This window comes from Empidonax traillii, unplaced genomic scaffold (assembly GCF_003031625.1).
Source record: "Empidonax traillii isolate 1590-97213 ecotype Southwest subspecies unplaced genomic scaffold, ASM303162v1 scaffold931:size327931, whole genome shotgun sequence".
NCBI classification, from domain to species: Eukaryota; Metazoa; Chordata; class Aves; order Passeriformes; family Tyrannidae; genus Empidonax; species Empidonax traillii.
Window position 1 is genome coordinate 19,377 of NW_020956124.1, and position 17,132 is coordinate 36,508.

The following is a 17,132-nucleotide window of genomic DNA, read 5'->3' on the forward strand; positions in this document are numbered from 1 at the left end:
ACAACAAAAATCCAGAATAAAAAAGTTGCCGTCACCTTGGAGACCAGACAAAGCCTGGAGGATTCTCCCTCTCACAAGCCTTTGGGTACTACATCAACTGAATGTTTCAAGTCTGTTCAGCACAAATTGCTTTCCAAGCCAACTACTCCGGAATGAGAAAGCTCCCTCTTAGGAAAAGATGCATGACGTTATTTATACAGGCATGCACATGGATACTCACTCCTACTCATTTCTGTGACTTCAGCTATTTCTTTTATCTCTGTTATGCTATGGTGGTTTCAGAATTTGTTATGATTAGATTCAAATCTCTCCCTGTTATTCAGGTATTAGCGTCACTTAAGGCAGAACAGAGAGATTCCAAATCTGTCTTTGTTATTGTCATCTCCCCCGTGAAGATGATTATGTGAAAGTATCCAGCATTAAGTTTAACATCAACCATTTTTCATTTCAACTTGAAGAAATTCAATAATCTGAATAAGCTTTCAGAAAGCGTATTTTTACCCTTCCCTATTTTCTATACAACTGCGGTTGCCTAATTATTCATTAATATGCATATCTGACAGCATGTCCAATAAAACATTAAAATACCATTTTATGGTGGCATCTAGGAATGACTCCATCTATTATGCAACACTCTATCCCTGCACATACCCTGACAGAAAAATCAAATATTTAGCAACACCAAATGCTGTTCCCTATTTCTCATAATAGATCTCATGGCCTCAAATGCAACAGAAGCTACAAGATCGTGTTCATATTTTATGTTTCATGCTACTTTAAATACATTTTAACACATAAAACTGAAGTCAGGCAGGAAAAGCTGGAGTAATTTTTTTGTTGTTGTTTTTACTACTAGTACTACTATTACTGGATCAGTGAGAGCAGAATCAGTGGAATATTCCACACGAGCAATCAGTAATCAAGACAGCCACAAACCAGAGTCCAGCTGCTAAGTAACATTACTTGTTCCTGCTTTTTCCAGTCAGGTTGCACCATAACAAAGCAGAGGCACAAGACTGATTTAGATGTGCTGCAGCTGTAACAAAGGGGACCTGCAGAAGGTAGAAGTAAATGCAACCCCTCAGTCTAATCAGATGGGGTTGCCAGTCAGATCTGTAACAGAACTGTAACGTCAGTCCTATTTCCATTCTCTTATGTAAAAAGGAAAAGCAACCAACTGCAGGTACTGCATTAAGTGGGGTCTTGTATCACCTCCTAGTGATCATTCTGGTTAAATTAAAAATCCTAACGTTTTGATATAGAGGAAGCAAAGTGTGCTACAACACTGGTTAGAAATGATAGGGTTAAAAATCTCTATAAAGGACAGGACCAATATTCTGCAGAGCTGAGGCTGATTCCTAGTAAGTAAAAATAGTTTAAGATAAGTGACCAGTGCCTTGAGGTAGCACTACCTGAGTCTTTGCTTGCCCAAAACAACCTCCATTTCTGCAAGTAAATAGCTACACCAGTTCAAGGCCCAACAGACACTGCTCACAGTGGGCATGGAGAATGATCAGACCAGTGCTGGCTAATATCTTCCAACATCCATTTCTGGCTGTTCAGAGCTGACTGGTCAAAAAAGTGAAGCTGTTAGTGTCTACACTAAGCCTTCACAATAAAATAAGCAGCATGTTGAGCAGACTTCTATAAGAGCACTAGAAGTCCTCCATACATATGACAGTTTGCTGTAATGAAGCAGAACACAAACCTAATACCTACATTACTGAAAAGCCTCCTAACAGAGCTAGTACAGTGGCACAAAGCACTGAAGACTAACTCTCTTCTAAAAAATACCATTTCTTCTGCTGGTGAAAACCCTCAAAGTATTTAACTTCTGCACCAATAAATAAGACTCTAAAATTAACAGCTGCAGCTAATCAAAATCACAATAAGGGAAGAGCGGGTACTGAGGGCTGCACAACTTCACTGTGTAATAGGATATTCTCCTTGAAGAAAAGAACTCCATACAATTTAAAAGTGCTTTATGCTTTCATAAACTTAAAAGAAAAAAAATAGTCCTAATTTATTGCAGCCTCCACATCCTTTAGATTAAGATCATAAGTCGGGAAACTTCAACTATTTTTCTTTCAATGACTATAAACTTCTTGGTGCTAGAAACTGACTTTGATGTTTAATCCCATTAACGAAAAATAGGACAAACACCTATTTAGGCCAGTTTCTTCCAATTCAGTTGGTATTCTTAAAACATCTCTACTTCTTCATCACTAAAGAAATGCTATATTGTGTATGCAATTCATTTAGAATTAAGTCTCTAAGCCCAGCATTTGTGAGGATTTTACTATTACACATAAAAAGACCTCTTCTCCCCTCAAAATACTATACTGCAAAGGATTAGGGAAAAAAAAAAAAAAAAGGAGAAACTTCCATAATGTGACTCTTCCTACCAAACAGACAAATCTAGTTGTGCTGGAGTAGCCAAAACCACAGCTTTCTACTCTCTTTTGTCAAGGTCCTGAGTCTCAAAAAGCCTGAATGGCTGCTACCTCCATTTTTATTCTCAAATGATCTCTGAAATACTGTTTCACCACTTCTGTTTCATAGATCCCCAGATCTAGACTTTGGAAAGTCTATTTTGGGTGGCTTAAATGCAGCAAATCACTAATTTATATCATAGTTTTCTGTTGGTTTGAATGAAGGAGCATCAACAGGCTTGGTGGCTTTTCCTCCACCACGTGTTTTCTAAATGAGTTCTCTGTTGCTGCAGAGATTTAGTAACAGAACTTCAGCTATTTCTGGGCCAGGTGCTTGTGTCTCTGAAACTGATGAAATAAAGTTACTATTATTTACATCTTTAAAAGCAATATATAGAGCAACAGCTGTGCATCCCACCCCAGAAGGAAGGAGGCAGCATTTGTGCAACACACAAAGAAACACTTGTGCAGCAGCAGAGCAGGCACCAGACCATGACACTGCATTGGGAGACAGAGCAAGCAAACAGAGAACAGTTTCACGTGAAATAAACTATATGATTTCTTTGATTTAAAAGTGGCCTCATAAACTCATTGTGCTGGGAATGGTGAAAACCCACAGATGTTATCATCCTGCTGGTAACAGCAAAATTTTGTCAAATACTTGATAAAGCGAAGAGTGCGAGTCAAATTACAGTGCCCAGGTACCCTACATGAAACGTTACTGCGAGAACTGAACTCTTTCCTCCCAAAACTGACCCCGTGAATATTCACCAAGACAAAATGAGAAGACTTCTGCAGCAAGGTTTTGCAGAGAAACTGAATTTCAAACAGAAATAAATGCTACGGTTAAGAATTGGAGCCGTTTAATTTACAAGATCTCAATCAACAAAAAGTGTCTGCTGGGTTTTAAGTACAAAGTCATTTTGAAGAAACTAAAACTCCATCTGTGTCTTTCACATGAGAGGGTGGCAAAAGTTATTTTTAGACTCTTACCTTTTCTGATTCATAAGCAGCTCTCTATGGAGATCTTGATGATTCCGGGATGACTTCACAGGATTAATTAATTTCTGAGGTCTAATTAGCTCAGGATTGTCATCGTCTATGTAGTCTGGTTCAGCCATAATCTTTCTTGGAATGGGATATGGATCTTTGGGTTCAGGGTCCTTGTTCACAGTATCTGTAAAACAGGGAAAAACTGTAGTAAATCTACACCAAAAGGCCTTTTAAAGACATACTAAAACATAAAGGCAGAATGTTCCTTTGTCAAGTTATGCTTTCCCCTGGATTTTGTCTGGCGTCAGTAAAGGCTCTCAGAGCAAACATCAGTAGCATCCCTTTAAATAGACAGCAATTTCATAACAGTGGCATCTTTGACAGCCTTCATCCAGTGACTTGGATACACAGCTTCCCACCATTTTATGAGGAACTAGACAAATAATTCAGGTTAAGTGTGGGAAGACCCCTATTGATTTTAATAAACCTATTCAAATTAAGCATTTTTAGATCAGCAGTACTGAGTCCCCAAAAGACATTTTAAATACTGACTATATTAAATACTATGAATGAGACTCGTTTTCTGCCATCAGTATCACCGTCAGTTACTGGGAAAACACCTGTGGATAAGCCCTGAACTGTACTGAGCAAAGGCTTCCATGTGGAAATTGTCAGCTCTGCAGCTATTGGGGTGGAGGACTGATTTCTGAGTGGAAAGGTAGAGAAAAAAAGTTAGGTGAGGTTGTTTTTTTAAGGCCACAGAAAAATCCACAGAAATCCACAGATCTGAAGGCAATTCATGATTTATATCATTCAGAAATGTGGCATTTTCCTATCCTGCTATAGAAAACCTACCTATAGAAAACTTATCTGCACATCAAATCACAACATTTTGAATCAAAAGCTGACAAGTAAATTGTAGTTTTCAAATAATTTATATGTAACCATTCATACCTCTTTCCATTAAAAAGCCTCAGCATCCAAAACAAAGTACATTCAGAGCAATTCTGCCTGCATCAGAATCTGCAACAGCCAGTTTGATGAAACACTGGCCCCTCAAACAGAAATGCAAAATATAATCTCACAGCCTGTGGGTTTGCAGAGATGCATCAATGGGACATGAATAAAAGGCGAGAGACTTCCACCCGCCTGACAGGCAGAGCAGCTGAATGGTGCACACTGTACGCACGGGGCTACGAGACAAATCAGAGAATCACTGGGATTTGCTGCACATTTTCCAGTAAAAGCTGAATGTGTGCTTTAATTTAGACCAGCTCTTCCCTCCCTCTCTCACTCCATAGGCTACAAAACCTTTGTTCAGTTGCAGTTTAAATCCCCACACTATTTTTTTTCAGTAGGAATCTCATATTGTTGCTCGAGTTTGATCGAAATCCACTTGATACAGCTGAAAGATTTCCATTAATACTCCAATACATTAAAACTGAATAGTACCATCATCACCCAGCTTGGGCTGCTTACAGGCAAAGAAGCAAAACGGTGTTAAATTTTTCAGCAGACGCAGGGAGGACACTCTGGCTTTGAGCGTGTCCAGTGGACCCAGCATAGACCTTTCAGTGTCTTTGTTTGAATGGATGATGGGGACAGTATTTTCAGAGTGCTACACCTCACACACCAAGTTTCTCTGGAGTACCTTCAATGAGAAACACCCTTGTAAGCCGCTCTCAGGGTGGCTTCCTTCATGAGTTTTTTAAGGCAAGTTCATATGCAGCATTTTTGAACACTGGGGGGGTGTCAGGTCTCACAGGGACTCCTGAAATTAATATAAAAATTGTCCACAGTTCCAAACCATGTGAGTGTATTGCTGTACATGACACAAACCTCTTACCGACACTGATCATGCAATAAAAATATTTCTCCCATCAGCCCTTTAGAGTATTCCCTGTTTCAATCAAGCAGCCATCTATCACCATATATACAATATATACGGTGCCAAATATACTGGATCATTGGAAAACTGAGGTCAGAAGAAACTTGAAAGACTTCTAATCCAGCTTCCTGTTGACAGTAGGAACTGCTATAAACTCAGACCAGATTCCTCAGTACTTTACCCAGTAAGGTCCTGAAGCTCTCCAAGGCTGCACAGCCTCTGTGGGCAACCCTCTCACCTGCCTTTATGGTGGTTCTTCCTTATACCCCCACAGGAATCTCTTGTTTCAACTCATGCCTGTTGCCTCTCACCCTCCAGCCACATGCCCTGGTGAAGGGTCTGCCTCTGCCTTCTTGGTAAGCACCTCCCAGGCACAGGGAGGTGCTGTTTGGTCCCCGCAAGGCTCTGTTCCAGGATGAGCCATCCCAGGTCCCTCAGCCTCCACCACAGCACCAGCACCTCAGCTCATCTTGGTGGCCCTTTGCTGAACTCATAACTCAAATCCCTCACTGTTCAATAGCATCTTATATAAACAAAAAACAACCCCCCCCAAAATCCCAAACCTCAGCAAACTTCTCAACACACACGACACAGCACCTGTTATATGCTGTTAATAAAACGTTTGTAGTGGTCTGTTCTCTTTACCATAGACAGCGAATAAACTAGCTACAGATCTTTTTTCTTCTTACATAACATTTCATACTTCCTCAGTGTTCACGTCAGGCTTACTACAACTAAAACAACTCAAATATTACATATCCAACCTCCACCCAAAATAAACACCCCCTGTAAATATTTATTTTGCTGTACTCCTCTCTCAGTTCTGTTGCAATGATGGGGCTGTGAGTCTTCTAGAAGCCATTTATCATGAACAGCTCTCCGTTAAAGTAAATCTGAAAATAACCTGCTGCTGCTTCAAGATAAGTCTTGTTTGCTTAGGCGAAGATGAAAAATGCAGAATTACCTACAACTGTCTGTCATAAAAAAACCTACAATTTTTTTTTAACACAAGCCCCTGAAAAACAATTTGATTCAATCATTTCTCAAAGTTTGATGCAATATTTTGCAGCACGTAGATTTGGTTTGAACAAGCCCTTAGAGTGAAATCTATTTATTCTTCTTTCCTCTGTCCCATCTCTATTTTTAAAACATGTATTCAACTCAGAGGTCAGGAATTGTGGTTTCCCCACTGTAATATGAACTCTACTAGAAACAAACATGAATGAATAAAACTCCCCTGGGAAACTGAAGACTCCTTCCATGTGCGATTAAGCTGCAAATGATTTCAGCTGGGATTTCCAAGCAGAGCCAGCACCACAGGGCACCCAGTTCCCACTCAGTGAATCCTCTCACACCCTTTGCAAACCTCCGCCTGGCTGGAGGCCACTGACCCAGTCCTGTGCAGTCACTGTGCAGTATTAGATGCAAACAATACAACTAAGATAGTGTGATCTCTGCCCACACCCTTTCAAAGCAAACATTTACAAAAGGACAGGTAAGTTTCATACAAAAAGGGAAAAAAAAAAAAAGGAAACTGAGGCACAAAGGATTCACCACACCAAGGGCTGACAGGAACAGAGCAGTTTAGCCCCGGAGTTTCGCCCTGAGATTCAGGCTCATACCAACAAACCAGTCAAGCTCAATGACAGAATCCCTTAAAAGTCCTTACACAAAACTTAATCAATGTTCAGGCAATAACAATTAAAACATTATTAATTCCACGAGTCTCTAGTGCTCATCACCACAAAAGTCTCAGCCCATAAAGCTGCTTTCAGATCATCACTAGGTGCTACAGTGGGACATTAATAATCCAAATAATCACTTAACAGGAATATGCTGCCTTAAGAGCATCCGAGAGGCTCCTTTTAACCATCTGCTGTTACATGATCAACTGAGAATGCACAATCCCTTTCCGTGTTTCCCCATTACCTTGCTCCAAAACAAAGGAGATTTGGATTCAGGGGATGTTTTAGCTCAGCTTGACTCAAGTTTAATACACCCACTGATTTGTCAGGTGCTTTCCCAGTGCATTTGCTGAATTAGCTATTGCTGCACAAGCAGCACAAAAACATTTCTCTATCTTATCTTGTCGTGCCTGAGTAACTCTCAACAGTCTTTGTCCATGACTAATCTTAGGTACATGTGGATTTTCATCAAGAAAGGAAAAAGGGGGGATCCTGCATGGGAGAGGAATTTTAACTCTTCAAACAGAACTGTGAAGCAATTTCAATATCCCACTTGACAAGGAAAATGCCTCTGTAGAAAAATTACTTCAAATATCCTCCCAGACAGAAGTTTAATGTTTCCAGATGAAAAGATGCTCTTAGAGCAATCAAGTACTACCATACAGGTACTTCAGTCTTGAAGAGCCAAAGCCAAGTGGTCACATACTCACAATTCTCTCATTTAATTTCCTTGGAAGGCAAGTAAATTCAGGAAGAAGAGAATACACTGTTCAAAAGTTGATCATATTGAGGAGATACAACCAAACCAGAGCATGCCAGAAGCGTGCGAGTCATTTCGGGGAACTTGTCCAACCAGATATGTTTTCTTCCAATGTTATTTATTTTTTATTCTATCTACAGAGTTGGGTTTTTTTATCCACAAAAGTCCCTTAACGGTAGTAACAGTGGAAACACGTACTAAGAGAGCTGCAGACAGCCACTAGTGTTTTTAACCAATTCCAAGTAGATCTTAACAGTGTCAGGTTGATTCAGTGGCTGTCAGAGCTTTTGCTACAACAGGGCTCCCATGGCTTCCACGGGAGAGAGGAGTTCATGCAAACCTCAAACCCTCATGTTTATATGGCATCAGGGAATTGCATTTATTTTCTATCTGATGTTCCTCATACCAGAAATCGCCCTCTACATATGGAGTCTGAATATAAAAATTCCCGTGAGACACCATATATTTATATTATTACACATATATATGGCATTTTCACCCTTCAGATGATTCCCACAATTATTTCCAGCTGTGAAAGCAGAGGTAGAGTTGAGGCCCCTTAAAAAAGCAGATAAATAAATGCCTAGAAATACCAATGGACATGAAAATAATAGACTAGATCAGATCCAAAAGTTACATTAAGGCTGAATTCACGTGATTTACTTTTTGCTTTAATAAATTCTTGAACTAATATCTTCCACAGAAGCATTAGCTCAAACACTGAATAACTCCTGAAAAAGATTTTATTCACAAAAAAGCTCCAGCATCTGTTCTGAGCTGCACTGTAAACCATCAGACGCTATTTTTTTAAGACTTACATTTTTAGCTCTTTAAACCACCGCGTAGGCTTGCAGTTTGTCACAAGTAACCCGGAGGCATTCTTTGAGAAAAAAATATTGCTTTACTCTGCCCTTTCCAATTTCATGAGGAATTGAAATAAAAATTCTTCAGCATGTCTCTGCTCAGATGTTACTCGACCAGCACCACCTCGTATCAGCCAGAAAAGAGCTACATGACTGCAGTGTGTGCTTTCCAGGCCCCACCTCTGCACTGTTTGCATATGAAAGCTCACATCGCTATTGTCTTTATCTATCTGTTCTCAGTGCAGCAAGAGGCACTTTACAGAGATTTACTTGATTAATCCTTGATTATAGATATCATTAATAACTTCCCACAGTTCACTCTTTAATTCAAAGCAAGAGTTTCTGAAAACAGAATACAAAATACTCTTCCTAGCCAAGGTGCTCAAGCCAGACACTGTCCAAGCAATTTGGCTTTTATTCACACTGTCTTCCATGGCTGAAAGACATGAGGAGGTTTGAATCGTGGTAAAACACAGCCAGACTGCTTGTGGAGGGAAAGGGGAGGACCAGAGAGGTCCTGGTGGCTGCAATTCCTCCCAGCACCTCATGCTTTGTTCAAACAAGCTGCCACTTCCCAGCTACAAGAGTTTTGCTACTAGATCAGAAGAGTAGTATCTTCATTCACCTCAAAATCAAACATGTTTGGGGCAGTGTGAACCTACGGTGCCACAGGGATCGCTCACTGAATACTATCCCGTTGCCAGGTTACTTACTACATTACTATTCTTCAAACAAAATTAGGATCACTGGACTTTTAAACCCTTTGGCAGGCATCTGGCTTTTGTTTATGGCTCCAGCCTTGCCTTACTGCTCTTGGGAAGGTTATTTCATCCCTGTGTGCCCCAGCTCACATACATACCAGAGAAGAGCATCTTAGAAACCACCACAAACTTCTGCAAGGCCAATCTCGCTGCTCCTTGTCACACACTTCAATATCTGTGGATTCCAGCTAAATGAAGCAGCAAGAGTGACAAACTTCTGTCCATACCGTGCCAGGACAGTTTTACTCACAGCATCTCCCTGACACTGGGGTATAATCAGTTAACAGCTTCGTTAGTTGCATGGCTGCCAAAAGACTGACAGACCACACAGACCTGTCTCGGGAACAAGGGTGCTGCTCACTTGATCAGGGCAGCCCACAGCAATCTCAGTGATGTCAAGGATATGGAAAGAAGCAGAGCTTGCTGACTACTGAAGCTATTCCGGTTGACACTTTAGAAGACATTAAAATCAACAAAACTACTAAAAAACTCACAGAAATCCAGTTAACGCTCATTTTCTTCCCTTTAAGTACTGCTGAGAGTAATGTCAACAAAGCACAGATAAAACATCCACTAGATATAAGACCAGAAGAAAGGGGGTCATTTTAAAGATGTTTGCATTGGCACTGACACCTAAAGGGAGGCAGATCTGGGGCACTGCTCCACACTGTTAAAATTCTCTCAAGTGCAAAGAGCTGCTTATGGCTCCCATTCAGTTTAAACACCACCAGGCAGTCTCTGTTCCCGTGCTTTGAAGTTCAGTCAAGTCTTGGGTGCGAAGGGAACAGCCTAGACCTCCTGAGAGGCTGAGGGCTAAAGAGCAATGCTGGTGAGAACAGAAAGGCTGGTTTCTTAGTCTCTACTTGGAAAAAAGATGCAGGAAGACAGCTTTAAGAATGGCCTCACACCTTCCACTAAAAACCCCAGGCCCAACGAATAGGAATTTGTATTAATCCAAAAGAAATTTCCCTCAAGATGCAAGATCTACAATGAAGCTCTCTGCCACTTGCTTTGAAAACAGCTCAAAGTACCAGCTCTAAATAGTTGCATTTCTTTCTTCTCTTGTTGGGTCAGAATGCTGAGGAGGTGTCAAACACAGCTGCCTGATGAGAGGTGCCTCTACCCTCCTACCACAACAGGAGGTATAAGAGTTCTGGGAGAGGAGATAGATATCTTCCAAAAGGTTCCCTTTTTGTCAGACAAAAACTAAACTCAGGTGCAGACCTTCCCTGAAACAAACTAGTTAGCATCTTATCTTAAATACAGGCAGTACAAAAGACAGAAAGACACTAGATGAAGACTGGCACACTGTGAACAGCACCCATCTTCCCTAAATCCTGGTCTGTAATCCACCTGCTGTAACATCGTGATTCCAATCAGGGACTATCAGCAGATAAAGCAGACAGTGCATCTTACATCGTTTATCTTTCCAAACCTTCCAGCATGTTTATTGAAGACTTTACATTCCCCATACTCATTTCGCTCAGGACATTGTGATTACTGAAATCCCTAGAACAGGGTTAGGAATGCAGAAAGCCATCCTGATGGCAAAGAGAAGACTCAGTGTTTTGGACACCTCTCAACAAAAAGACCCTTAGTGTTTTCATCCCACAGAACAGCATGGGGTGCACACCCCACACCATCTCATCTATATTATTCCTTTGAAAGGAGTAACTCATGACTAGCAAAGGCAGGAATCTGAATATACAAATAACTTTCACCAATACACCGCACAGGTAATTATTACACCGCAATAAAATGACTTTCAGGAGATAATTGAAATTATGCATCTTAGGAAAGGCACTCAACAGCACAGTTTGCCACTAGATTAATCCCCAAACGTAACGAGCAATTTATTTATACATGGGTCAACAGTGACTCATACGCACTTCTGAAATGAAACATTTTTAAAAGAGATTTTAAGATTAGAAAAGCAAATAAGAACAGTTTATACTCCCTGCAGCTACAGTGTACCATCAGTGTTGTAAACCAATCAGTGCAGGCCACTAAATTAAAAATCAGGGCAAGTTTGGTTGCATAAAATTTAACTACATTAAAAAATAGGATTCCATATGAAAATAGAGCCTTGATTCACAATCAGAAGTCCAGAGAGTGAGCGGACAGTTTCTTCAAGGGCTTCACTGTTGCAAATGTTAAGAACTATCAAACAGTGGCACCCAGTGGTAAAGGACTTCCTGCAAATAGGAACAGAATAGAAAAAGGGGGGGAGGGGGGGAAGGAAGGGGAGGGCGAAAGGGAAAGACTGACCCAAATCCATGTTTATATAAAAAAACCGCTAAACTGAAAGAGCAAACAGACTAAATTCCACACCATTTCACACAAAAAATCTCATTTCTAAGTCATTCTATTTCTGCAAACATCAGCATGAGAGCACAGTGATTCTTCAAATACAAGAGGTTTAACATCAAACAGGTGTATTTCTGAGGGAGAGGGGGAAATCCAGAGCAGGCAGCACCTCTTATAAATTGCTGAGTGGAAATATTTCAAACATCTGACTTGATATACCTAAAAGGAGACTGGGGAATCTTGACTGCTCTTAAAATCCAGTTCACAGGACTTCGGCAAGATTCTTTCGGGGAAGAGAGAAACACGTGGTTGTTTTTGCACTTGTTCTGTATTTTTTTCACAAGACCTAGAGAGTAACACATTCCCCAGTGAGGCCAAGCAACATCCAGGATCAAAAGGGAGTATGTCATACTCCTGAAGCAGAAATCCTCTTCTGGATGCTGTGATGATAATGAGGATGACAATGATGGAGGACCCTGGCAAATATTCAACCATTCAAACCATTCAAGTTTATGTCAGATATAATTCAAAAAGGGTAAAATTACCTTTGATATATCGGGAAAAAATATTCTGGAAAAAAAAATATTTTGGAGTAAGAGAAGAGGCAGGTTACTTGGCACCCATGTAAACATGACAAATAGCAACCAAACAGCACAGCAAACACAGTTTTCTTAGTTATAAAGAAAATAGGAAGTTAAGAAGCAAATGGAAGAGCAACATTTATGAGCTGAACATGCCCTACATTGAGGCAGTTCTAAGAGCTCTGCTCGTTTGACTTTTAATAAGTGAAGATTAATACCAGCCTGATAATCCTATAAGCAACAAGCCTGACAATGGTTTAAGAAATTTTGTTGACTGTCTAGAAAACAAATTGCTTAAAAAAAGAGCACATTTCAAAGTGAGGGGAATAAATAAACCCCTAGATTTAGTAAGAGATTTGTGTTCAGTGACATGGAGATACCAAATTACAGAATCATAATTATCCCTTTCAGTTCTACAAATTTAAAATCCACGAGTGCAATTAATAAGTGTTTGCAAGGGGGTCAGAAGATTAAAATCTCTGCATTAATCAGGTAGTTATGCATTCAGTAGCTCGAGCAGAAAAAATGAGACCGAGCAAAGTATCTCACATGCTGCCTCAGTTACTCCAGCGCTGTACAGCCCCCAGTCTTGCCAACCGGAGCACAGCGGGGCTGCTGAACCAGACTTTGCTTCGTGCCACGTGCTGTTCCTCAGGGCACAGCAGCATCCTGCCTGGAGTTGGGGCACAGCACGATCTGCTGAGCTGTCACAGCTCCCCTCCCCTCTGGGGCTTTCTGAATGACAACTTGAAAGGAATTCTAACCACCCATAAAAGAAGCCCATTTTCAACAAGTTTAAAAACACTGACATAATGAAAAACACACAGTCCACTGCAGCTTGCCAGCTTCCTAAACACTCATACGTAGTTATGTAAAAGTTAAGTACTTCTTCAGACGGAGCAGATAGGTATCAATTACCTGCCAACTCAACAACTCAAGTTCCTTTCATTTTCTAGGAAAAAAACCCTTTTCCTAAGAGGAAAAAAAAAAAAAAAAAAAAAAGAAATCAGCACTGGAAGAGATTGCTTTTTTTCTTCTCTTCGGTGACAAACAGCTCAGAGCAAGCATCCAGCCTCTGCTTTGATTTCTTAAAACACGATAATTTCTTAGAAACAGTGAAAAGGAAACAAAAAGAAATCATTTCCTTAAACCTATTACTACTCCAAACTAACACACTCCCAGCTTAATCACAGGAAAGAAATAAAACATTCACCTCAATGAGTTAGTCTTGGCTCAGGCAACTACATCCACATTCCAGACTGCACTGTGTCCACAAAGAGACACCCTTCATTGCCCAAACGTGTTTTATCCACTCAGCTGGCAGAGATACATTTAGGTATGTGGCTCCTCACTGCACCTCAGCTGAAAAAGAAACCACTACAAAGGAAGGCAAGAAAGACCTGAAGGAATAAGGCAAAAAGAAAGAGGCAAGTAAAACTGATGCCCAATCTTCCAAAAGTGAGGTGGAGTAACAAATTAAAGAAAAGACTGCTCCACACCCTACTCGTGACCTTAACTAAAGGCACAAGGCCCTTAATGGTTTAAAAGCAGTGAGTGGGTGTAACAACGTGTGGCAGCCAGAACAAACCTCCTGGAAGTGTGTGTTACGAGAAGCAGGGCATCCACTACACGAGCCTAGAACAGCCAGACCTGATACACATGATTTTATTAAACTGCAACAGTGATTCACGGGAGCTCTGCAAAGAACATGACATGCCGCAGGGCATATAGTAGTACATCTTCTGCTCCCTGTTTGCTAGAAGAAAGGAGAGTTCTGAAAAACAGAATTTATAGAAAGTAAAAAAGGACAAAAAATGTTGACGCTGGATTGCATCTGTCAAAGCTCGTGACTTTTTAGTTGTGCTCTCGATGAGCAGCTGCAATCGGCAGCTTCTACCGCAACCTCGTAACTCAGGAAGCTGTGACACCAGGGCAGGGCTGAGTATCAGCTACTGTGTTGCACATGAAAGGGTAGCACAGCCTGCCCTGCTTCTCAGACGGAAGGGTGTTGTTCTCTAAAGAAACATGCCTCCATCTCAACAGTACATTGATGTGTTGCTCACACAACTGAGTTGGCTTTTCAGCTTCCCTGGGATAAAGAACCCAGTATATCAACACCTAAAACAAAAGCAGTCACACAAGCTTAGCATGTACACAAGGGTGACTTTAGCTTACACTCTGGCAGAAGAAATTGTGTATGGTGACACAGGACTGTTTCTAGGGCGTTTTCTACCATAGCCTTCTTTCTTTGGCCTTCTTAGAAACGCTTAAAGAGGTTCAGGAAGGGTGAAACAGACCACCACTCCCTAATTCCTCAGAAAGGAACTGTTCAACAAATTCCAAGTTAACAAAGAAGAATAAGAAACTAGAGGGATGACCCCAGTGTCTTCACAAAGGGATTGTTTGTTGAGCTTGTGAGCTGGTGGCAGGAAAGGAATTTCCTACAATTGTTACCTTTCTGCTTGAGAGACCACCTGGAGGAAAGTCTCAGGCTGTCCTTCCTCAGTAGCACTTATGAAGAGGGCAGGCTGTGTCACTGGAGATAGTAGGACCCCTCAGCTCTGCTCCTCACATCCTTCTCCAGGGCTTGTGAGAAGATGGCTCACTTGCTTTACATGCTATAGAAGTGGAATTGAACTGGACTTAAACTTGAACTGTAAGGGCTCTAAAGTATGAAAGTTGAACAACTGAAAAACCCTCAGTAGTCCTGAAAGGCACTTCAGGGATCTCCGTCAAACCACTTTGATCTCAAAAAGTCACAGGCTAGTTCCCAATGGTGGCAATAAGGGAAACAAAATGTGACATTCTCGTCTCTTCATGCCCCAAAAAATAAAGAGAAACCTTAAGGAAGCGAAAAACTGAAGTGTTGCAAAAACGAGACCCCAGTAGAGCCAAGAAAGGGGCTGAAAGGCTTTATCATAAAGCTGAGGCTTTATCATAAGCTGAGGAACAAAAGCAGCATGAGGTCACAGCCTGGCTCTCGCTAGTCAAGGTTCACAAAAGCAGCACACAGAGCCTCCAGAGGAATGAATGCCATTTGTCATTTGTAGATAGACAGCCTGACAGCCACCTCTCTGCAAGGCGGTGCTGCCAGCCCAAAAAAAACCCTCCTCACGAGCCTTGGAGCCCTCTTATTAACATCATTTCACAGGTGACTCAGCTTACTATACAACAGGTAGGCTGAAAAGCTGTCCTCCCGTTTTAACTGCAGCAGCCTAATGAATTGGATGAATACCTATTGATGGGCAGTCCTAACCTCCATTGCCAGCTGCACCTCTTCACACCCGAGGCCAGCTCTGCTCTTTGTTCCGCCTGCTGAACACACAACTCAGGGGCTCTGAGCACCTGCTGGGCCTGCGACTGAAGAGGGAAACTTTCTGACCAACAAACTTTCTATGCTGGCAATAAACTGCACGTGAAGCACTCCCTAAAAATGTCACCATGCGGTGTCGTCAGCAGGACATCATCTCACTGTCTCAGACGTTTGTAGACCGAAAAAGGAAATGGCAAGAGGTGTTTCTGCCATCCTCTTCCTGCACTCCTTCAATAGCTAAATGGGCTATTTAGGTAAAACAAAACAAAAACAAACCAACAAAACCAAAAAACAAACCATAAAAAACCCACAACCTCCCCCCCCCCCCCAAAAAAAAACAAACAAAGCAAACCAAAGAAAAAAAAACCCAAACCAGAAAAATTATCATTAAAAGTCCAACGAGCCCATATGAGCCCAAACAGTTTTCAAAAGGTGCTGTGCTGCATCCCAAAGAGCACTGCCTCTTGGGCTTCCTATCACTAAATTAATTACTAATTTTTTCCATGACTGCATAACCTAAAAACACGTGACAGACTTACTACACAGAGAAGAACTGTCTTTATAATCCAGGGTAAAAGGTGAAGTGGTATTTATGTATGCATCTCATGCACTGCTGATTCCTGGGGCCATACCTCTCTGCAAGAGAGGTGGTCTGCAAATGTGAGCACTGTTTCTAAAAAAAAATAAAAGGAGGTGGAAGCACCTTTCCTTTACTGTAAATTCTTGACCTGTTACTAGTCCCATGAATCTGAATAAAACACACCAACCTGCCACAACACTTTCAAACATTTTGACCCAAGCTGATCAAGTTCCTGCACACACCACCACTTGTCCATCACCTTACAACACAATTACTTTCTCAACCTGTTTGCTTAACAAGCAGTGTAGGATTCCAGATGTCAAAGTAGAATATTAACACCTGCTTTGTTTTTTGGGTTTGTTTTGGTTTTTTAACATATGTTTCAAAGCTGCAAAAAAATTACTGAGTGCAGGGAATTAATCAAAATACGAAGTGAGATTGTTCATTAGAATGGTCTTGGTCACATCAGAGGCTCAGCAGGAAGGCTGCCCCACAATTACCATGAGGAACTGAGTCAGGACAGAAGAGAGAGGCTCTGTTCTCGGTTCTACCAAAAGTTGGATTTGTGATGCTGAGCAAGTTGCCGAGGCTTAAATTACTCTGGAACAATCTGTGGTTGTCAGCAGAAGACAATATGTTGGATACCAAGCATGGAGAGAGCAAAATAGGCTTTTCTGGATGAGCAAATTAGTAAGAAACATCATAAATTACAACACTATGCTTTGTTCTATTATAAGCATCATTTTGTCAGAAGTTTTGGAGCTGTTTCATGTTAAGCTTTTTTTTTTTTTTTTTTTTAATTTTTTTTTAGGATTGAACAAATGCTTGTTTTAGAATCAAGAGGCAAAATCCAAATAGATCATTTGCTGGACAAAGTTTTGAAAATTAAATAGATGATGTTTAAAATAAGATACAAAGTTATGGATTAACAGATACACAAAAGAAAATTTAGAGAGATGTTAGAGTTAC

At 40.9% G+C, this 17,132-nt stretch overlaps 1 protein-coding gene across 4 annotated transcripts in view; it reads right to left on the reverse strand.

Annotated features, from left to right (window-relative positions):
* Positions 1–17,132, reverse strand: part of FAM107B (family with sequence similarity 107 member B) — a 57,519-nt gene that overhangs the window by 2,924 nt on the left and 37,463 nt on the right. For 2 of the 4 annotated variants that reach the window (XM_027903091.1, XM_027903089.1), the window contains one exon: positions 3,426–3,609. In XM_027903091.1, coding sequence (XP_027758892.1) covers positions 3,426–3,553 — 128 coding nt within the window. In that variant the 5' untranslated portion in view covers positions 3,554–3,609. Of the gene's footprint in view, positions 1–3,425; positions 3,610–9,476; positions 9,593–17,132 lie in introns of those variants that run through there. The other 2 variants (XM_027903088.1, XM_027903090.1) reach the window with 2 other exon arrangements.